The sequence below is a fragment of the Necator americanus genome, chromosome V, assembly GCF_031761385.1.
Source record: "Necator americanus strain Aroian chromosome V, whole genome shotgun sequence".
Lineage (NCBI taxonomy): Eukaryota > Metazoa > Nematoda > Chromadorea > Rhabditida > Ancylostomatidae > Necator > Necator americanus.
Window position 1 is genome coordinate 37,158,659 of NC_087375.1, and position 23,501 is coordinate 37,182,159.

Genomic DNA, 23,501 nt, shown 5'->3' on the forward strand with positions numbered 1-23,501 from the left:
CAGCCAGGTCTACTCATAGGCACACTTTACTCCTAAATGAAACTACTATTCGTTTGGTTTTTTTTCGCCCAAAACTAGTTCGAAAAAAGCGTTGATACGCTCAAGACCGTACAAGCTACCGTAAACCTAGTTTTAATTTAAGTTCTCGTATTCTCTGATCTTTCTTGCCCTCTCTTCTTATTCTATCTGTGTGATTCTGTTGTATTTAATCGTTCGATCAAAAGGGTGCTCTCACGTTCGCTCAGTTCCGACAACTGTGATGGATGAGTGCAGGTAGCCGCAGTGGCAGTTGGAACACGTAAGTCAGCTAACAGCTCATGACTCTTAAAACTTCAATATCCCTGCCCTACGGATTTTCATTGAAACCTTACGTCCTTTTATATCCGGCTTTTTGAATGATATATATCATTAAGAATGAGTTGGTTACTTGGAACGCTTTCCGCTTGTTTGCTGCTTATTCCTCCATGTCATACGTTGTCCAAGGATAAAGGCACGGGGTGAGCTGAAAATTTTATGAAGTGATTGATATCAATTCGGAAATTCAACGCTTAGATTCTCTCCCTCATTTTCTGTCGATTACCCGGGAAATCAATTTTTACTTGATGGACAACCATTTCGCTACATTTCTGGATCAATTCATTACTTTCGTATTCATCCTAGCCAGTGGGCGGATAGGTAAGTTGTTTCTTTTTTCCCTTTTCTTATTTTCTTATTTCTATATAATGAAACAAATAATCTGGTCGTATCTACAGATTTTCTTTCCAGAAATTTTCAATTATGGAGAAATACACAGCTTTAGAATTCATTATCTAATCTATTCCATTACACTTTAGTTTTTTTTTTCTTGATTTTTTCCTCTTCTGGAAAGGTCTCTAATACTTCAAAAACAGTGATACTAGCAGAAACAATTAGCAGACAACCGCATTTTCTGGATACAAAACAATTCTGAGGCTCGTTTTCAACACGCAGCTAGAATGCTGGACAGAATATACACATAAGCTGGAATTTCATGAGGAGCATGCTCAGACACGGTCAATTTTTTTTCCTTTACAAGCAACTCTTTCAGGCTTCTACGGGTTCGCGCGCTTGGATTCAACGCTATCCAGTACTATATTCCTTGGAATTTTCATGAAATTTATGAAGGAGAGTGAGTTCTTAACTTGAAAGTTTGACCCCAGTTCCTCGGTATTTCTTAGAGCTTTGGTATTTAGCATCTCTCTTCCCAACATCTTTCAATTTCTATCCACGAATATTTTCGTGTGCGTAGTTTTCATACAGCTTTAGCAAAAAATGCTCTTCCCTCAAATCGAGGTTGGGCTTTTCACACTGAGCTTTTTTTAAAATACTTATTTAGTAATAGTATTTTAATTTGCTTGATGGGGACACTCATTAATGGATTCTCAAATTTCCAACCCTTGCATTAACGGATTGTTTCTTGAACAGATCGCGGCAAGGTTACCGTTGTTGTTATCGCTACTGTTTGTGACCTTCATAATCATATCATATCACCAAGTCACGGTCCCTTCGTTTAAATTGCGACTGTACAAAACTGTACAAAACTGTAACTGTAAAAAATTGTACGAAACTATAAACAAAGAGAACTCCTGAAAGGAGAAGAACCTTTGGTAGAAGTTTCCTTCATTCATCACGTCCCGGTGATGTTTTTGTTTCACGCATTGGAGTAAATATTAGCCACTACAGTAACTGGTGCATCGTTCGAAATACGAACCCATACTGCAGCAATCTTCTCCAACCCTCTTATTGTCTCATCTGAAATTCATGGGACGTGAAGTGTTGACTATTGGAAGCACATTTAATCTTGGCGAAAAAAAAAGTTGTTCAAGAAAATCTCATTTGTGCATTTTGCCGGAAGATCTGTACCTTTAGCAAATCTGCAGTACTATAATGAAGACAAAGCTTCAACTAGTCATTCAATCCGCCTGCCTCTGCCAAGCACCGCCGAACCAACCCGACGGTGTTGGACAATGTACACTTCATCTAAGCTTTCAGCCATTAGGTAGTTCTATGAATTAACTCATTGGACCTATTGACCCCTAAAAATCCCATTTTCAAATAGAGGAATGGAGAAAGGAGAAAAAATGTTCTATTTCATGTTATTGATCACAAAAATTGAAATAGGAGATGCAAATTGAAGATATTCGAACTTCGAACCTATTTAGAGGCTCTTTTTCGTATTGCACAAAATTTTAGGGAATTCAGCTTGACATGAACTTCGAATTTCTGTGCGGTGAGGTACCTCGTAACGATAATAATAAGGATACATACTACAGATGTACTATTAGATGAGGGCAGCGTTATTGCGGTTGCTTCTGCGCCATGACAAGCCTGTGACATTATGACAAGCTCTTTTTTGGTAATAGACAGTCCCTTTGGGATGCGTACCTCAAAACGAAGTCACTTTGCGAGAAAAGAAGCTAGCTACGGCTAGCACACATGTCCTTCCTTAAGACTAGTACTGCCGATGGGACCTGCTTAATCTGAGACTGAACAATTTCCAGATATGATTTTTCCGGTTGGCGCAATTTCTCAGAATTTTCTCGAATTGCTTATGACTTCAATATGTATACTCTCCTCAGAATAGGTGAGTGTGTGTCTCGTCTCGTTGATTTGTAAACAAATGTGTAAACAAGAAAACTGCTATAAATTAGGTCCCTATATCTGTGGTGAATGGGAGAACGGCGGTCTTCCTTGGTGGCTGCTCAACAAGAATATTTCGACGTTACGGACAAGTGAAGAAGGGTTTGAACCTTATAAAAATGCTTTCGTATTTCTGAAAAGCAAGAGACGATTCCAGATTTAAAAAAGCCGTCGAGAAATGGTTTTCTGTGCTTCTTCCGGTTGTGAAACCACTTCTTCGGAAGCACAATGGTCCAGTGCTTATGATTCAAGTTGAAAATGAATATGGGAGCTACAAGGCATGCGACAGGTGTTTTATAATGAAATTTGACTTCAAAATGCGTAATTCGAACAATAATTTTAATCCGAACACAGCAAAGCGTAATAGTACTGCCATTGGTGCAATTTACAGTGGTAAAATTGAAGTAAATAGTGATGAAAATAAGAGCAAATCACAAAATACTTCAGTTTTTAATTTTGGCGAAGAACTCATTGAAACACTCCTCGAGAAATTTTGTTAATAGCCGTACCTTTTTATCAATCTCAAAAAGCTTTGGATGCAAAAAAATTATAAAAATGAAATGAATTACGAAAACGCAAACTGAGCATAGAGGCGCAGTGTAGCGCAGTCGCTTAGAGGCCCGCTGCAGCCGTACGGTCGATGGTTCGAGGTGCCAGACTTGTCTGGAAGGATAAAACCACTGACTGGATCATCGGCTGGCCTCGGCAGCTCACTGTATGGGCCAACACGCGTTCCAAAACCTCAACGAACGGGACGTTGACGCATCGCACGTCATACGCCAGTGACTTTATCCTTTTTTATCCATTTAAACGGAGCATTGGAAGATTTGACGCAAAATAATTAGTTGCCATTGAAGATAACACAAGGCCATTTGAATAAAATAATAATGGAAACTTCTCTTTCCTTTTTCTATGAGAACGCACAGATTTGCGTAAAATATTTAGCTCAATGAAACATTTTGAGTGGCGAAAAATACTTGTTGTGGCGTTTTTTTAATCCCAGTTTCAATTTGGGTTTGTACTAAGCTCACGAAGACTTTACACCTTCAGGGGATACACAACTTGGTTAAGAAACTTCATTAAAAGTTACCTTGGCGATGATACTTTGCTGTACACAAGTAGGCCTTTTTGTCCATCACTTCAGCCACAATTTCGGAGCGCACAAAAATTCTTTACTTTCAGCTGACGGCGCCTCTAATTCTTACTTAAAATGCGGAGCTATTCCTGACACATTAACTACTGTGGATTTTGGACCAACGTCCGAGAAAAAAATCAACTCTTCTTTTGAAGCTCAGAAGAAGTACTTACCTGACGGTGAGCAAAGCACCTATACAGAAAATAACTATTTTTCCTTCGGTTTTATTCCGTGGGAATCTTGCTGGTTTGAAGAATTTGCACAAACACGAAATAGTCATTGTTCTTCTGTGGTGGGGTAGCGTGTGTTGGAAACTCTGGAAGTCTTCGATGATACTCTCCTTCCCAAATGTGGATATCATTTGGAAAGCGCAACTCATTTCATCTCGACATTTCAGGGCATGGACCTTTGGTAAACTCAGAGTTTTATCCGGGATGGCTTGTCTTATGGGGTCAAAAAAAGGCCATTACGCCGTCTGCTAACGACATAGTGAAGTCGGCGCAGTGTGAGTGATTTTCATGGAATCTATCCTATTAATTGCAGTGTTGTTTTGTGTTCGGAACTTTTACAACTAAAAAAAAACTAAAAGAACTAAAAAAAAATCATTTTCATCAACTGAATCACTTCGGGTGGATGTAGCGCTCATTGCAGGGTGATTTTTCAAGTCAACTACTTTTTTCTCTATCCTTGATCTTTACTGGTCTAACACACTAGATACGTCAAACTGAAAAGTGTGCACGAGGGCACATGAATAACATTTTTTTACTTTGAAGTTTTTCTAAGGTTAAAACTCCATGAAGTAACCGGAAAATGAATTACATTGTAACCGTTTATGACAATTGCTTACAGTGACACTATTTCCTTCAACATTTTTTTTCGTCTGGTATTGGAACGTGAGTGCATTGCAGAACGCATTAAAAATACCAAGCATTTTCTTAGCTTAAATATCCGAGGAAAATTCAAGGTGGGGTACAAAAAACTGAGGAAAGAGATAAACGAATGTCTCGTTTGCTTCAAATAATGTATTACGATGAGCAGGAAAAGTCCTCCTTTTTGCAAAATTCGTTCCACAAATTTCTAAGAGCGAGTCCCATTGCGACTTTGTGGCTGGGATTTTTCGTTTTATGTGTTTTCAATTAAATCTTACAGTCGGGTTACTTTCCTCATCGTGATGTTCTTCTTTGCTTGCTGAGAAAAATTAGATTAATAGTTTCTGAAAGTTTTTTTTTTGAAACTGTCGATAGTAAAAAAAGGCTTCTTTTGCATATAGATATTTATTTTGGAAATGAAAACTCCCCATGAAGTATGCTAAATCTGCATTCATAGGATTCCATTTAGATATGTACAACTTGGGCGCTAACATCAACTTCTACATGATCCATGGTGGCACGAATTTCGGTTTCTGGAACGGGGCTGAGACCAATGCACCCGTACTTGTCTCAGCTGTTTTTTTTTACAAAATCCTGGAGCTAAATTATAGTTTTGCAGTGTATCACCTCATATGACTACTTCGCTCCTATATCTGAAGCTGGTGACATCACTGAAAAATATCTAGGGATCCGATCATGGATCAAGAACATTCCTACCTGGAAGAATCGGCCGCTTGATGTCCCGAAGAATAATCCGTCTGTGATAACGACTTTTTTCATACACATCTTTTTTGATTTTCTGCTCATGTCAGGAAAAAGGCTTTTGGTGAGGTTAATATGGTGCCAGTGGATGATTTATCCGCCTCTCCAAGTAGCAGAAATTGCATTTCTTCGGTCTCTCCTATGTCTTTCGAACAGATCAGCCAACCGTTTGGCTTTGTGCTTTACACCAGGGTAGGGTACAATCAAAATCAGTGGGATTTTTCTCTTCAAATTTACTATTATTCGCAGAAAATGGACGTTTGTGGGAAGCGTCTAGAAGTGAAACTACTTAAAGACTTTGGATTCGTCTACCTGAACAACAAGCACTTGGTCAGTTTACAACTATTGGAGGTTCTGGATTTGTTGGATAATGCATACGTTTTTCTCAGGGAACGTTAATGCATTCGTATAATGGGCAGTCTGAACGTACAGTGCATTTGGAGGGATGCAACCCAGGCGATATCCTTACCATTCTTGTTGAAAATCAAGGGAGACAGACGTACGAAACTATCAATGACTACAAGGTACCCAGATAGATCCTCTCAGTCATACTCATATTACATACCGGTCTGAAGATCCGGCTAATGCCGGACTCCAGACTTTTTCTACTGCTCGCTTCGTTCGGCTTCACTGTTCAATAAAAATTGTAGGTAATGGTATTTTTTCTAGAGTTAAACGAGCATTTTTTTCAACTAATTGATTTTTTAAAATTAAGTAATGCACTGATGGGAGAATGCAGCAGTACCATGTCTACAGATATACTATATTAAATATTTTTTATTTTACTTGCGACAGTTTATATTAATATCAATTATAGCACTATTTACTAATATTTCATGTGACACATTGCTGTGACATTTACTAATATTTGCTTTTTCCACCACTTCTTGTAAAAAATATTCAACTTAGGGAATCTTATCGGATGTTGAACTGGACGGAAAAGTATTGAATGGATGGACCCAGTGCAAGGTAGATATCACTCACGACTACGGGAAAATCTCAGCTTCAAATGTGGTAAATTAAGTGATGTGTAGATATTTTTTAGCTTTTTTTAGATTTTGCAAAACTTTTAGCAAGACCCCGGGAAGTATGGTGTATATTTTGGCACGTTCCAAGTCGATACCCCGACAGACACATTCCTTGACACAAGCGGATGGAGGAAGGGTGTGGCCGTAGTTAATGGAAATAATCTTGGGCGATACTGGGCTAGCCAAGGACCACAAGTACTGCATTATTTGCGTATGAATACTGGAGAAATTATTTTCAGGGAATTTTTTAAACTACTAGTCAATTGCAGTACACTTTGTACATCCCAGCTGCTTTTCTTCAACCAAAAGAAAATTCGCTACTTTTATTGGAGTTGGAAGGTTCTGGCAAATGCTCTAATGGGACCTGCTCAATGTCCTTTGTGGATCATCCTATATACGTCTGGGATAGCCAGACAACAAAGGTCGATTTTTCTGCTGGACCGCGACGACGACGTCAACAACAACAACAACAACAACAACAACAACACAGAAGAAGAAATGTTTCATGAGTGTTCAATGCACTTCCAATCAAAAATTATACATATTCAATGGAATGCGCCTAAAATAAAGTATTATGTTGTAAGTGGATATTACGTTCGACGGCCCTGATTAGTTCAGTCGACAAAGAAAGATCAAATCCCTGCAAACTAACATCTTAGAGGTATCCTTGAAGCAAAACAATAGAAAAAAAAACAACGATAAAACTAATGGAAGAGGACATTACTAAGGCCACATTACTATTACCCCACTCTTGTACTTTTGTATAAAAAAATATTGAATGCTATGAAAAGGAAAAAGAGAGGTCCGGGAACTTTCTGGGATAAAGCAGGAAGTGCGCAGTATACTATATGTATGCCACATATTACACACCAGTCCTAACGTCCAAAAAGCAGCGGGCTAATGGGCCCTAAGGGTGCTTGATATTTTTTCCGTCAGATTCTTTTGTGTGTTAGACTTTCTTCTCCTTTCGGCCTTTTGAAGTCTGCGATCAACTTCCTAATTTACTGCTACTGATTTTATCTTAAAGAAAAAATAGAAGAGTGAAGAGAAATAGTAAAGTAATAATAGTAATAGAAATAGAAATAGAATAAGAAAGTACTAAGTTGCAGGACTAAAACATTTACCACAGGCTGCTGGCAGCTGCTCAAAAATTAGAGTGAATGATGGAAAAGGGCAAGGTTGTGTGGTTGATGTGTTGATTTTGATCTCAAGAACTTTCAGGAGAACGTATGCTCTACGATCACATAGTTATTGCTCCACTTTTGTCGCATTTTGTTTGCACAAAATGTCACATATCGTCTCGGCGTAATTCACTTCATTGATCTGTTATCGCTGATAATATTGTAGAAGTTTCTCGGAACTGATCAAAAACTAGGCAAATAGATCGATCTCGCTATTATGGATCGATTGATCCCGATAGACATGATGTAGAGCGAAATGAACTAAGCTACGGAGAAAAAGCGGAAAAAAAAACGCCAATATACATTTCTAAATTTTTTTTTCGCTTCATGACAAAGAATTAACGAAGAAGTGTTTTCGTGGACAGCAAAATATACGCAGTAAAAAGACTCGAAGTTGGTTTATTCCTGAATAATTCAACTACTAAAAGTATAAAAGTACACTACAAATACTAAAAGTAAAGTACTAAAGGGAACAGATGTTACACCAATAAGGAGTTAGTTCGGCTTAATTATGTTAGAATGATGGTTTCTATCCTCCTTAATTTTTAGTTAGGAGAAAGAATAGAGAAAGTTCTGAATATGAAATGATAAATGTGTATCAGCTGATCAAATCCATCAAATCGTCAACATTAGAGTTTCTGCGGCTGTTTTAACGTAACAGGATCCACTGCGTAGCGATGATGTCCAAGTCCGTTCATTCTGTCTGTGGCGAATCTCTTAAAGCTGAAGTTTGAAAAAGATTATCCTCTTGAATATTGCCCGGGGTTCGACTGTCTTTGATTTTTGGCATGTTGAAACGTAGTTTTTAAAAAGATTATCTTTTTATTTATTCATTTTTTTGAATTTTAATTTGTTCATTTTATTTTATTTAGATACTAAAAAGATTATTCCCTTCTTATAAATCGGAAATTTAGAAGAAAACCCCATTTTTTGTATTAGCACGAAATAATAAGTCTTAAATACTGTAGATGAGCGCTAAAGAAAATTTCAGCGATATTACACCGAGGAACTAAGGATTCGCCTACTTGCTTCTTCTTCCATTGTAAGTTTCGAGCTCATATCTCCTTCGAAGCTTATTTGCATGCCTTTCCATTTCAACCACTAATTTCTTACGAATTGCGTCCGCACTTCCTTAACAATGTTTCAGACATTTGCAATTTCCTCAGTGGTTCAACATCTGGTCTTTCCTGTGTCAACATAATTACAAAAGCTTCCCACTAATAGCAATGGTTGAAAAAAACGCTGAAGATTATACTCCAACAGTGTTGTCCCACTACTCGATACGGCTTTAATATAATTTTATAACTATTATATAATGTATAATTTCATTCAAAACAAAAGATTATAGAGAAATGAAAACAACTACAGCATCGAGAAGGGGGATGGAAAAGGTCATTCACGACTTCCACTCAGATCTCTTCGACAGCATTTGCCTCCTGACCATCTGAGGGAAGACGGACATGCCATTCCAGAGGTCCTCCATTCCGAAGTCCGATATGCCATCATGTCGGAGAAGAATCGTGCTTCACCCGGTGTCGACAGAATCAAATGCAAAGGTCCTAAACAGTGGAAAACCAGCAAGACCGTGCTGTTGTATAAGAAGGGAGATCCAGAGAGAGTATCAATATCAAACTTACAACCCTGCTCTATTCCTTTGTTTGTTTCAATCTTTGAAGAGCTACCAATGGCCTATAATGAACGATCAAGCCTTGCTACTCGATAAATGCTTACGAATCCTTTTTTCCAGAAGATGTGGTTTAGGCGCTTGGCAGCTGTTCAAAGACTGGAACAAACAACGAAATAGTTCAAAGTTGTAAGTTTGACATTGAAAAGGCTAAACACTTCCAAAGATAGGAACTTACAACTTAAACCGTTGTCAAAGACAAATAGTTCGCTTAAGGATGTAGGTTTTCTAGAGCTGGGAATGTGTACCTTATATAGATTTCAATGCAACTCTTTCGTCAATTTCCATAGGCAGTAGAAATTTCAAACCCACACATGAACCCATAACACGAACCCTGTTGCCTGTCTTCAGGCAACACGTTTGTCAAAACTAACTGTCAAAACTCTAATGTATACTTGAAATCAGCGACTCATTTGGTTTCGAGTGATACTGTCAAATTTCATTCTGCCCACTCTAAAAGATTCCGCTGGTTTCGGAGAACGGATTGGGGATGGATTTTGGGAAAGAAGTTAGTAGCGGCAATGTACATAATTTCGTGGAAACGCTATAAGATAAAAAAAGACTGATCTAGGAAAATAATATAACAATAAAACATTCCAAAGCTAAATTAATGAGAACCCCGCTGTATATTCTTCTGCTAAAAAATTGTATTACCAGTGACTAGCTGTCCAACGACATCGGATTCACTAGGCAACATCTCAGCCGATCGTTTTGGTGCTTTGAATACGGCCTGTTGAAGGAAAATATCAAAAAAGGTAATGAAGGAAGCGTTATCAACTTACGTTTGATTCTTTTTCGTGTTTGTTTGCAAGGTAGTACAGCAAGGATGGACAGTGTTTGAGTTGTCCATAACAGTCAATTCTCATCTCGTGCAAGTTTAATATGTCAAGCGGTGGAATCGATCGCTCACTCATTATTTCACGAGGTGTTTTGCCAGGTATTTTCCAAGGATTCTAGAAGGAAAACAGCGACATTAAACTTCTAGGATGGAGAAATGAGCATACAGTGGAGTGGGAAGTAGCTTGAGCGTAAAAATAGCTCAGAAGTTGAGAAGGACATTGGCTCACTACACTTTTGTATAAAGCTGTTATTTTTTGTTGGCTATCCTTCGTTGTAGGAGGAAAATAAACACCGCGCTTTAACTTACCAAATATTTGTGAGTTCGCATCCACCATCGCTGTCTGAGAGCTGCTTCCATTCGACCAAAGCATATAGTAGCCACGATTGCCTGTAATTTTTATAGCTTTATACAAAAGTGTAGTGAGCCAATGTCTTCTTCAACTTCTGAGCTATTTTTACGCTCAGCTACTTCCCACTCCACTGTATGCTGTTTTCTTTCTAGAACCCTTGGTAATTTTTGATGAGAACACCAGAAGTACCGAGGAGAATTGGCACAAGATGCGTCTCTCAAGTACAGTTATCGATGAGCACATTATAACGATTACCCTTCAAACTGACTGGAATTTTTAATTATTACAACTACTATTTCTCGCATATACCTCAACCTAATCGCCTTTTTTTGACCTATGCTTTGCGTACTCTGTCTTGGTAAACATTTGCTGTAGTTTTTTTCATAAGCATTGATTCTTTATATGCAGCCCTCTCACTAGAAGGATCACAGCCGGTTAGTCGCGAGGATACGTGGGATAAGGGATAAGGGGTTAATCGCGGACGAAAATCGCGGCTGCGCCTGCCTCGAGACACAGGTAGATTCAGAAGACTCCCTCTTTCTGCTGTGCCAGGAACGACCCACAAAGTCCTTGTAACCCGCGTAGGTGTAGGTAGGCTCGTTTGAAAGGCCTGCATTCAAGTAACTGCAAGGGAAGCGGTTTGGAGTCGCCTCCAAGAAATAAGCTCCACCTGTCCACTACGGGAAAACGCAGCGATCTCTCAGGAACTCACGGGACTAGAGGTCTGCAACCTGCCCATGGGCTTTAAAATTATATGCATCTCACAGTAATAAGAAAGATTCTCTTAATTCCGAAGGAAAACATGGCGCTGTAGCACCAGAAAGGACGGGGTTGCAGGAGTCATCTAGGCTACCGAAAAGGAAAAGGGCAAGCCAGGAAGTTTAAGTACAACGTCATCGGACTGGTCGAGACGAGACGACGCCATCCACTGAACGCTGTGTATAGGTACTGGAGAAGAACTGTTTTTAAGAGCAAGCGACAGTAGAGGAGCTGGTGGAGTTGGCGTCCTCGTCAACACGTATATGGGGAAGAACATTGACCCTTTCAAACCACGACCCGAGCCCGATGTTTTTGGATGAGAAGATGTGGTTCAACGCAAGCCATTGACAATCGCAGACATTGACACCGCAGAAAGATGAAACACTGTAGTAAACACTCATATAACGATTACATCGATGGATGATCAGCAATGTGTTACTAAAAAAGCTGTGGAATGTTAAAGGATATGCGCAAAAAATAAGTAGTCAACCTGATGTATGCATGCAAACTACAAAAAGTTGTAAAAACATTGATACCGCTTCCAGATATTCGTAGTAATATGCGAAGCGTTTGAAAAAAACAAATAGCATTACGTGGTTCAGAAAGTACGTGCAGGTACTACTGATATATTTCTTTAACGTACCTGCAAAACAAGTAGAACAGCAGCTAAGATCATGTACGAATCCATGTTGTCCGCTCGGTAGCAGAGCAACTCCAATATGACACTATACTTCATAACGGGAAGATGTCTTTGATTGTGTACTTGACTTCCATTTTCATCTGTCGCTCCAACAATTTGGTCGAATCCTTGGGGCGAATCTTAGATCCTTCAACTTAGTTGCCCAGATGGACTCAAAATGTAGTGCGACAATGTTATGACCTAGTTGACTTGTGAAAAGTAGCTGATTGGTTGTGCCATCTCTTTATATCATTGTATCACATGCGATATCTATCTTGCCTGTAGTTTGAGAATCTAGTCTGAAGATCTCGGGATAGGTTTGGTTGTGTTTAAGGACGAAGTCTCAACTAAAGCCTTCACCTCGGCGAACATGCAGCAGCGTTAGGGTGTAACATCTGAGCATCGTTTATGTCAGGTAAGTCAAAGGGTGGTGTAGCGTAGTGGGCTAAGAGGTTCCGCTGTGTCAGCACGATCGATCCGAGGATAGGAACTGCCTTAGTCCCAACTAAGCTTTCACCCCTTCGGCGTCGATAAATTGTTATCAGACTTGTTCTGGAGGATAAATGGGCCGACCTTATATATAGGCTAGCTTCCGCAGGCCTAGCTCATTGTGGAGGCTAGTTATGGGTTCCTCCCAACCTCAAACAATTCTGAATCGAAGTGAAGGAGGTGTCTCATTCGGAGTGAACTAATTAACGTCGTGCGCTTTATCCTTTAAGTTAAATTAAATGCTAAACAAACAACAAATTAAACGCGAAGTTAAATGCTAACGGGAATTGCATTGGGGCACAAATTACTTTTGAGGTTCTCTAGTAACTTTGAAGCTTTATTCACGGAATGTGGTACAATGTATTTCATTCAAAGTATTGTCTATCGTTAGCTACGACGCTTCTTCATCTTTCAGGCGGCATACGGATTCCAGCTATTTTTAGTTATTGCTAAAATGAAATTCTAGTCGTCTTTGATGATATTGTCAACATTCTTCTTTCTTCACCGAAGAAAGAACGTTTTGCACTCACCTTCGAGGAGAAAACTGCTTTGTATTTTACGGCTAAAGCCGGACGTTCAGGCTGGTATGAGAATATGAACTTTGAATATGATGTTACTCCTGTTTCCATCTCTTATTAGTACATATGTGGAACACACCTTACGAAGATTTGTTATTCATATGTGAAAGTGATGTACAAATTTTCCTTAGCAAGAAATCCTGAACTGCGACAAGAATTTTACTAGCACAGCATGAAAACGTGATACTTAGAATGACAACAGGAAAATAGATAGTAAAGGAAAAGGAGAAATAACATATTTCACATACTATAACAATCTCTGCTTTGTTAGGACCAAAAAAAATCAGCTTCTGTCAGCTCGTTCCTGATCATCGAACTGTTTCCGAAACTTTGCACGCACAATTTCTCGAAACAACTCTGCACACTGACCCTGGAGTTTTATCGTTTAGAAACGAGTAGCTGTAGAAGAAAAGCACGAATAATAGGGAATTTATGGAATAGAAAATAGAAAAAGATTTCTTTTAGAAAGAATACTGAGGGCTACTATAGACAGCTTACCTTGAATCTTTTGACTCGTCCTCGAAAATCTCCAGAAACGCACATTTGGTTGAACACCTAAAAGTAGCTTTAAGAACACCAAATCTCCGTTGGACTACCGAAACACTCTAACAACCTTTTAGGTGAAATACTAAATATCAGTGGTTCAATCACTCAAAGCTTATTCCTCTTCTATTCTATCTAATTTTTTTTTATCTTAGTGAGATATTTGGTGATGACCAATAGGTGTTTAAATGAAGTTTTTCTCGCAGAAATTTATCAGGTCTGCAAAAATTCCATTCATCTTCTACTGGACGCTTCATTAGGTGTAGATTTCGACGGAGCGCGGTTGAAAACGTAGCGAAGTGTTGGGAAAAGAGTGAGGCACAGTACCACAACTGTTAGAAAGTGTTGGAAAAGAGTGAGGAATGTTGCCTTCGAGGCTTAATCTTGCTTCCACGTTTTCGTGGAGTTTTGGAAGTGCGCCAAATCCAACATTTTAGTGATAACCAGTCTGGTTTTTAGTAATAACCATAATAGCAGAAAGTCTGAAGTTTGGCTTTAGCAGGGGAATAACCTTATTCCCCTGCTAAAGCCAAACTTCAGACTTTCTGTGGTGTTCGCTTCGCTCCCGTTCATTGATCAATGGGAATTATAGTAGTTTATTTATTCTCTTTCTCTCTGTAATTCTCTGAAATTAGATTTGTTTTGTTCTAACAACTCTTTCTTCCTCTTTTCCTCTTTTTTATTATAAACAAAGGCGGAAAGTTTCATAGTTTCTTTTCTAAACACGTCAGTTCTACACTTGAAGAATATTCAAACTTTAGCTTCAAACACGCCTTCGTTCATAACACAGTGTAGACACAATTTAAAAGTACTACTCGAAGTATGGGTTTCGACATGCACACGAAGTTACTGCGCGATAATTCTACACCACGACATAGGAATTCGAACCCGTTGGACCCGGCTTACCGCATTTTATAGCTTTACGACCCCGGTGCCCCAACCCGACCCCCTTGGATCCGTCGCACCCCCTTCCATAGGTATCCAAGTCCATGTTACCTTAAACATATCTTCGGTGCACCGTGTAAGCCAAATAAATCATTTCAAACACATCAACGCTCTTGCAGCAACTTACTCCTGCTTTATGAACTTTCGTAAACCATCGCGTGCCGCAAAGAACCCCGAAGAACAAATGATAATTAGGTTTGAATTATCTATCAACATTTTACCACGTTAAGGTAACATGTTAAATCCTTTTTATTGCATTAGTCACCAAGTTGAGTCGCCAATTGTTCATAATGTCTTTTCTTCCCTCTCAAAAAAAAAAAAACACCGAAGATTTTTCCTAGTTTGAGGACAGCCTCAAAGTCGAATGACCTTACCTTTGTGATAAATGCCGCACATTTTGGACAGGAACCGTTGAAACAGTGGTAGGCACACATATGACGAAGGCAGTGGTTTATGGCGGACAGGTTACTGCCGGAAGTCGACACGCATGCCGTCGCACAGTTCACCAACTCATGGCATTGAACTGTATAAAACACAGTGAAATATACAAATGCTCCGTCAATTATGTTAATGATGTATGTGAGTAAGTGTCTAGACGATTTACCACTGTCCTTCAGCTTTGATCCAGTAAGTACCTCCAAAAGTTGCAGTTTGGAATTATGGCATAACGAACATGCAGTGCATTCTCGGGGACATCCAGTCGTGAAGATACATCCGTAGTCTGTTGCCTACAAATCAGCCAGCGAATCAGGAAACTGACGATGTTGGGGTTTCTGTGAGCAAAAAAGAATTTGGGGGTGTAGATCACGAGCATGAAAGTGGCTTCACTCAATTCTCCTAACGGTTATTTAAAAAACGAAATAAAAACCGCTTTACTTCCTACGAGGTACGTTAGAACGTGGCACCTCTCCGGCGCCTCAGCATCTTGGTTCATTGGTTTTACTTGAGTAGGCTGCTGTAAGGAACTCCTTTTTTAACCGTTCGATCATGGCACGAGGATGGCGTGTTTTCACACACCTACGGTAGGAGCTAAAGCTGTTCCCCGCGCCGTCTTTAAAATCAACGCTAATTTCTGCACCGCAATAAGATGAACAGCTTTCGAAGGTCCGATTATCGCGTGTTTTCATAAGGGATCACCCTACCAATCTGAAAGAATAGTCAAAAGAATGAACAAAAGATGAAGAACGAGAACAAAGTCACTTCCGTACTTTGTTCGACTCCTCGATGACAGAATTGTTTTACCACAATGCAACCATCTCCTCGAGGTAGAGGTTGCTCTACTAAAAGAATGTTATTACGATTTTAAGAGAAAACTCTGAGTCGTAGTTTCCTTCATCTTATAATACATCCCATTGTTAGGAAATTCTGGAAATATCCTTTACTTTCTGTGTCTTTCTGTTGTATTTCTTTTTTTAAAACTCGTCTCTAATTTTTTCTGAAACGCTCACATCTTTTGGGCCGAGCATATCTTGTCAACTCATACACTTCTTCTTTTCTGTCGTTAGCTGGAACCTATTTGTACTCTTTCTCCAGGAGTTTTTTTGAACAATTCAAAAATAGAAAATTCGTGTGGATTCCAAAGAATGAACAATAGCATAACCAAAGACTGACATAAATAAGACTTGCTGCAAACAGATGAGCTATGCAGTAATATGCAAAAAGGAGCAGTTCCAGTGCTCGAAGTATTGATGCTACGGAAAGCGAATGTGAGAAAATAGGTGAATAAAGGCATACAGGATTTTAGCCAGAAATGTGGAATGCGTAACATTGATGGTTCTGATTGTGTACTAATTTTTAAGCAAAACCAGGATAGTTATTCATCTTTATTCTGGCTAACGTTTCAGCGTCGTCGCGTTGAGAGGGCGCTTGAGGGAGTAGATTACGCGTGTCTATGATTTTTCCAGCCTCTGAAAAAAGCGACGACGCCGAAACGTTAGCCAGAATAAAGATCAATAACAATCTTGGTTCTGCTTAAAAAGTAGTACACAATCAAACTCGACGATGTCAAGATTCAAAGAAGGTCGATTTTGGAACTATTGATGGTTCTGTTGCAATCCACGAAGTCCAGATGACGCAGACTAGCCTCCACCTCAAGCTCTCTGTCTGTTAATCTTTGGGTCGAGATTTGTTCCATTTCTAATTCTGTTACTCTCAATTTAGGCTCGTAATAAACCATTGATATATTTCTTCTTCTTCCTCCTCTTCTGAGTGACACCCTTTGAAGTCCCATGAATATATGATTTTTAATACGCATTATTCTTCTGCTGTCTATTTCAGAATTCCTGTCCTCCTTAACTTTTTAGAGCACAAAAAGCGGAATAGGAGGTTATTCAAAAATATTAGCTACACGTTTCGTTGTTGAAAACAAATGTCACAGACCTATGGCTCGTGAAAGAAATTCGGGTCACCACTATTGGTAACGTGCCTTAACCTTTTCGTTACGGCGTTACTGTTTTCCTTTACTATTTCCCTCCCCCAGCAAAGGACTCATTCACCCTGACCGGATGAACCTTCTGTAACGATGCAAACCACGATTTTCAGTAACTGGACGGTTTTTTCAAACTTAACTGCAAATATCACCTTCTTATGCGATCCCACCTTGGTTGCGTTAAAAAAGAAAAAAACCTAGGTGCAGTCTCAGTTTCCTCAATTTCCCCCAATTACGTTTTTTAATCATATCAGCGCAATCCATCGAAACGAAGAGGCCGAACTTACCGCATCAATATCATTATACATTTGCTCGGAAATTTCTGCGTTCATTTTGTTGATCAACCATGGGAGCTGAAAAGTGATGTAAGACCGCAAGGAAACCATAAATTGTTTGGAGACCTTACATTTACACATTCTTTCTTAATAGAGCAGGCCAGCAATTCTCGACACTGTTTGTTGAGTCCTCCTGCCTCGAAAAATTGGATAAATAAAGGCAGCACAATCAACCAGCCAAACATCTGGAACGATGTGGTCGAACAAATGACTGTTAAGGCGGAACAGAATCAAGAAGAAACGGTTGCATCACAGTAACAACAGCAGAGACGCTAACTAACTAACTCTAACTTGATAATATGACAGTTTGCTGAGCATCGTTATTTAAGCTATTCTTCTTCATGCTGACAACAACGATGAAGCAGGACTAGAGCAGGAAATGCAGTGGCTTTCGGTGGTTTCGGAACATCCGAGGCTATTATGTCATTGTGAAAATCACAGCAATTTTTTGCTTCTAAGCAAACTAGTTTTGAAATGTTATGTTATCCTGAATGAAAGAAGCGAGTGGACGGATGGAATTTTACTTTTGTAAAAATAATAAAGGCTGAAAAGGATAAAGTGTCTGGCGTTAATCAATCTGTTTGGTATGCACCTCCACGTTCACTTCAATTCCGTCACATCTGAGGGTGATGGACGTGAAAGAAGCATATACAATGACTTACGGGCTAGTCAGCGTTTACATCCTTCAGAAGAAGTCTGATACCGATTCATCGACCCCCGAGGGATGAAGGACCTGGCTGGGACCAGGTCGGTTTCGATCCTCCGATCCAACGTGCAGACACAGGAAAACCTCTTTCCGAGCGTGCTACACCGCCCCTACTTTTACTTTACTTGAACGGCGCATGGATGTTAAAGACTAAAACTGTTACTCACATGTTCGCCGAGGTGTGTCGTCCACTGCACCTCTTTAGTAGCAATAATAATAGTAAGTAATAATAAGTATAGAATATAATTTTTCGATTCCTTCGAAGCCTCTGTTTTCCATGGAGATAACTTCTTTGGACTCCCGGGTCAGTTTTTTTCGAGAGAATTAAAGGCATCACCCCACGAATTTGGGGTGGGGCGGATTTTAGGTGGAGAGTTCCTATACGGGGTCGTAGATTATGGAGAGAAGGGTGATTCCGTCCATTTATTCCTAATTCCCGTAAAAAACGGCTCGTGAGATGCGGCGCGTGCACAAGGCTGGCGCGTGCACAAGGCTGGCGCTCCAATCGAACTCGTAGAAAACAACACCCCGAAACGTTCGATGATCCAATTCGTGAGACGTTAATCAATACGTCCAGTTTAACGCCGTGGTCACTACTTTTGTTGATGCCGGAACAATCAAATTAGTCGATCACATGTTCAAGAATTGAAGTGAAAACTCACTGATGGGTGTGACGTGATGTGATGTGCAGATTGTATTTCCCTTAAAGGCGTCACCCACGAATTGCTACTTATTAGTAGGATCAATGAACTGGTGACCTTTTTCAACGATTATATCATTCTTTTTCAACTTTCTCAAAAAGTTCACTGATCGTCACCGTAATCACCATAGAATTCTGGGAAATAGGATACCAAACACTTTTAGATGCATTAGAAAGTGGATCTCTGAAATTCGGCTTGTGTACGTGGATAATCCACATGTACTAGAAGTTCATCATTGTGAGTGTTTCTCAAAACTCTTATCTTGCGTTTGAAGGCTTTAGAAGGGGAAAGCTATCGCTTTCTGAGAAACCAATAACATGACGTCATTGCTACTTATTAGTAAGATCAATGAACTGGTGCCCTTTTTCAACGTTTATATTGTTCTTTTTTTCAACTTACTCAAAGAGTTCACTGATCGGGACCGTACCGTCACCATCACGTTCCTCATAGCCATCGAGACTTTGCAAAAGCCGTGTGCAGCACTTCATGGTCTCTTCTTCAGAAGGATGCGATGCTGCGAGAAGAAAAATAATTTCTTTCGCAAATGATGTTCCAAGGTTGCATTCATGTAATGTCCGCCTGTGCTGGGATGTAGGACGAGACACGGTTGACACCACTTGCCTCCAAGGTGATTGGCGGTTTTGTGAAGTTCTGTATTAATATTGTAATAAGGGAAACATGGATTGTAGCAATCCTATTTGCTATTCTCAAGGTTGCCCCTTTCATTCATATACAAAATTAGTGCCGCTCTCGTATTAGCACTTCGATAATAGAAACTTGAGAAAATTAGTCCAACGATTATCAGATTGAGTTCGATGTTTCGTACGAAAATGGAGAAATGTTTGAAAATAACTCATGGTGTTTGTTTTCCCTCTTCAGAATTAAGAATTTTGATTTTGAGAAGGAGTGATACATCGGCTAACCTTACTGCTGGAAAAAAACGAGAAAACGTACTGCAGGCTATTTATAATAGCAACATAGCATCCACTTTTGTTATTTTCATCGTTTTCAACAACTTCTATCGTCCAGTAGTTCTTCGATGTTCTTTGTTGTTTTTTTCATGTTTTTATTTTTCTTCGCCTGGTTCCAAGCCTTTGGATTCTTTTTTAGGTTATTCAGGCTCTATCTGGTACCCTTCAAGCAACACTCGAATCTTACGAATAGCTTCAGTGGCCTTACCACTAACACGAAGACAACTACTAAAAAACTGGAGGTGTCGAAAACTCTCTACTTTGTATTTCCCATTTTCGACTGTCTTTGGATCGTAAAATGTAATGGCGTTATCATAATGAAATGCATCGTATCACGTGCAGGTTGTGCGGTGACGATTATAGGGGAAACGGGACGTCCACTGTCTATTAGGGTCAAGGAGCATATAGATGGACTCGCAAAATCTAAAACCTTCACCCCACTTTGGAGCACTCCGTAGAATATATCATCCAAACTCCGAAGTAGATGTAGAAGTTCGCATGTTATCCTACGAGTCCGAGATCACAGCATGCAGAACACTAGAAGCCTTTTGGATAACCGCCAAAAGTCCAAAATGAACAAGAAGGATGAGTACATTGCTATCACAAACGAGTTACCCCCATATCAAGACTTATGCGAGTTTTGATCTAGGCGGGCCGTGAGGTCCGTATATAAAAACCTTTGTGACTCATAGTGTGGTACGTGGTGGTCTATTGCGTTACCAGGACTAGCTAATGAAGTAAGCACTAACCAATGTGTTGCTGTTTGAGTTTGCCTACCGTTTGGATGCTTTCTGTAGGGTGATGAAGCGCTTGAGAGGATAAATCACTAATGGCTTTGATTTTTTCAGACTCTGACGAAGGCGATAACGCCGAAACGTTAGCCGTTGTTTAATAAAGACGATCAATACCAATCTTGGCTACAGCTCAGGAAAATCAATTAAAAACTCTCTACTTTGTCAACTCGACACTCCACTCTAACAAGGTGAGAAGGTAAAACTGAAAAGGTGAGAGTCAATGAGATTAAAAAAGAAACTAGAATAGAGCAAATCTTCACATCACAAGGAAATCTGTTAACTGATTTATCAGCATAAAATTGGGACAACGAACGCATGAAGTGAATTTCACTTCTTCTTTTCTCAGCACTTTACAGCAATCAATCGTTGGAAATGCAGCGAACTTCGACTCACCAGCTCCAACTCCAATCTAACCTCAGATGTTAATAATTATCGAATCGCTAACTTACAAGACAGAGAACTGTCAGAAGAAGTTTTAGTCTTTGCTTGAATACATTTACACTTTAAAAACTTTGTATACGATGAGGTTAGCCTTTGAAAACGCGTCAGCTTAGCTAAACAACGTCAATTTCGTGAAAAACCGTCCTGTAAAACAAGCAAAGAAGTCGTGAGGAACGATAATAAGAAAATAGAGTAAGAACGGGTAGATGGAGAGGACAAGAATTAAGTTGTGTGCGTTTATGGACGATCTTAACATAGAAACTTTTGCGAATGTTTCCAAACTCGTTCGCTAAGAGAAACGTCAACTTCCACTGTTGTTTTTCACTTCGGCAAGAAACGTTTCTTACGGAACCTTAATGAAACCTCACATTGTATGTAATATTGATGAAGTTTTTAGGAAAATGAAAAAAAAAATTGTAAAAAGCAGTAATATAAGATCACCACAGTCTTGGAAGGGTGAAAAAAGATTGTAATTCACAATCTAGCAGCAGTCTACTGCATGTTGGATGGGTTCGAAGACCGCTTCACTGTCATGGTCAACCAAGTGCGGTTCTTTGTTACGTGCCACTGCCGCTATTGAAATTAGGTGATTGAGACTGCGCTCCGACTTAGACCGATAAACATAAAATTTAATTCGCTTTCATAAACATTAATTGAGTTTCTGGAGCCTAGCTGTCAATAAAAAAGCTGTTATAATAGTATCAGCCAGTAGTAATAAAGCTGTCTGCAGGAAGAAGTTTCACCAACGAGTGTCGATCAATATTGGATTAGGAATCAAGAAGAGAGTGAATGACACTGACTTCACTAAATGTATCAGGACGCCGCCAAGAAAACGTTCTCGGTTCCAACACCGGAAAAGAAGTTCGCTTCTGCATCTGCGGAGACAAGATCCACGTACGATTCTCCATGTGTAGCCCGCACTACTGGTGACCTCAGGCAGGAGAAGCGTCTGAGGAGGAGGTTGTGTCGTCAGCTGAAACGTAATCGTGAGGAGTAATGTACGTCAAAAGCGAAGAATTTTGAAAAGGCGTGGGAGGACACTGAAACGAAAAAACCAATGCTCTGCTAAAGGCAGTATAGCAACAAGGTGAAGAGGTGTTCGTTAACAATGTTACTGTTGAAGAGGTTGCCTCTCTGGAGGGAACATTTCAACACTCCGTTGAACCGGCAGGGCAACGCACAAACACCGACATACACCGCAGTCAGCGAAGAACAATCGGCCGGGATGGGGATCGTGTCTGCATTCAAAAAATAAAGAATAGAAAATGTAGCGGAGATGAAGGAATTAGCGTAGAAATGCTGAAGTCTCCTTCTCCTTCTGGGATTTGTAAACTGACGGAAATAATCCATTTACTATGAACAGACGAAAGGATACCCTACTCGTGGGGACACCCTATCATAATTCCTCTCCGCAAGAAGCTATCCGTTACGAAACGCAAGAATTACCAAGGAATATTATAGCTGCTTGTAACGTCAAGGTTTTAGAAATCATCATCTTAGATCGGACATCGCGAAAAAACCCCTATGACGAATGAGCCGGATTTTGCCCTATTCGACCGATCAGGTATGTATTGCGAGGAGGGTGATTAAAATGTGGCAGCGGAATTAAAACCCTCTACAGTCAGCCTTCTAAGGCTTCGAAGCCGCCCTTGGTTGTACTCACCGAGGCGGTCTTCTCAACGAACTCCGCTCCCACGGAGTTGCAAGAAGATTCGTACGCGTGACAAATGTCATGAATAGAAGAACAACTGCTGAGGCTCGAATACCTGCTGGATGTACTACACCTTTCGAAGTGGAAATTGGAGTGAGGCGAGAGGCCGTGGCGGGACCCTTTCTGTTCAACTTTGCAGTCGATAACATTACGCGAAGACAGCCGAGCAGTGTCTGGCGTTTACGGGACCTTTTCTCGGAAGTGGACATGGTGTACCGGCGGATGACAGATGGAAAACAAGCATCTTGCCCGGCCTTTTGAAGCAGTCATAGAAAATCGTCCTCGCTTCTTTGATGTCGTTATGAGCAGGTCGTCTGTTCATTTCATCCAGTTTGTACTGAGGACGATTCCAGACCCGGGGTGGAAAATGTCTCCTGCTCGTAAAAGAATGTTCTGGACGGAGGTGGTAAAGGACGATCTGAGGAAACCTGGCGTTGACAGGCAGTTCAGTCGAGACACATAGTTCCCCGTTATTTGTTTATGGAATAGCGAAGGATGGGTAGATTCCATACGAGCTCTGGCTTAAGATCGAACAGGATGGGCTCAGACATGTTTGAGGGCGACGGACCCCGGAAAAGATGCGGATAGCCGTGCTTAGCCGTAACAGCAATTCATCGATTGGGTCAAAAGAATCAAGTCATTGGCAATGAAAAGAGGTAGAAAAGGTTCACAACTAAAAGTTCCCTTAGCCTAAATTTTCTAGAGTGGTTTATATTACAAATTTACATGAATCGATTTCCATGACAAAACTATGCAAACTGATGTAGTAAGTTGAAGTGATTTGATGCTTACGGAAAAGAGAAAGAACAAAGGATAAGTTTTATTGCGACCTCGTGGAACTACTAATTTCCTTGTTGTATTTGAATTACGCTCTTAAACGTTATTTCCACACTGAAAGTGTATTCGCCACATGG

General features: G+C 40.0%; 4 protein-coding genes across 5 annotated transcripts; 2 read left to right on the forward strand and 2 right to left on the reverse strand.

The window, feature by feature from the left end:
- Positions 1 to 263: 263 nt before the first annotated feature.
- Positions 264 to 6,961, forward strand: RB195_016340 (uncharacterized protein; the record flags this gene model as incomplete). The annotated part of the gene is made up of 18 exons (XM_064207456.1): positions 264 to 298; positions 414 to 497; positions 553 to 675; positions 1,067 to 1,147; positions 2,520 to 2,602; positions 2,670 to 2,760; positions 2,816 to 2,947; positions 3,709 to 3,776; positions 3,841 to 3,972; positions 4,191 to 4,298; positions 5,132 to 5,223; positions 5,282 to 5,418; positions 5,475 to 5,616; positions 5,674 to 5,754; positions 5,814 to 5,948; positions 6,334 to 6,438; positions 6,498 to 6,647; positions 6,722 to 6,961. The coding sequence occupies 18 exons, from the start codon at positions 264 to 266 to the stop codon at positions 6,959 to 6,961; spliced, it is 2,019 nt and encodes a 672-aa protein (XP_064063337.1).
- A 1,301-nt stretch (positions 6,962 to 8,262) lies between these two features.
- Positions 8,263 to 12,002, reverse strand: RB195_016341 (uncharacterized protein; the record flags this gene model as incomplete). Its single annotated transcript, XM_064207457.1, has 6 exons — positions 8,263 to 8,356; positions 8,659 to 8,764; positions 9,972 to 10,047; positions 10,100 to 10,270; positions 10,465 to 10,545; positions 11,910 to 12,002. The coding sequence occupies 6 exons, from the start codon at positions 12,000 to 12,002 to the stop codon at positions 8,263 to 8,265; spliced, it is 621 nt and encodes a 206-aa protein (XP_064063338.1).
- Positions 12,003 to 13,295: 1,293 nt separating this feature from the next.
- RB195_016342 (uncharacterized protein) lies at positions 13,296 to 21,784 on the reverse strand (the record flags this gene model as incomplete). Of its 2 annotated transcripts, none has more annotated exons than XM_064207458.1 (7): positions 13,296 to 13,382; positions 13,511 to 13,567; positions 14,875 to 15,023; positions 15,105 to 15,228; positions 17,216 to 17,281; positions 17,335 to 17,448; positions 21,677 to 21,784. In XM_064207458.1, 7 exons carry the CDS (start codon positions 21,782 to 21,784, stop codon positions 13,296 to 13,298), a joined length of 705 nt encoding a protein of 234 aa, XP_064063339.1. The 2 variants fall into 2 exon arrangements, with proteins under 2 accessions (XP_064063339.1, XP_064063340.1); XM_064207459.1 differs by having other exon boundaries at positions 21,677 to 21,751.
- On the forward strand, positions 21,685 to 22,848 carry RB195_016343 (uncharacterized protein; the record flags this gene model as incomplete). The annotated part of the gene is made up of 2 exons (XM_064207460.1): positions 21,685 to 21,862; positions 22,511 to 22,848. The coding sequence occupies 2 exons, from the start codon at positions 21,685 to 21,687 to the stop codon at positions 22,846 to 22,848; spliced, it is 516 nt and encodes a 171-aa protein (XP_064063341.1).
- Positions 22,849 to 23,501: the final 653 nt, after the last annotated feature.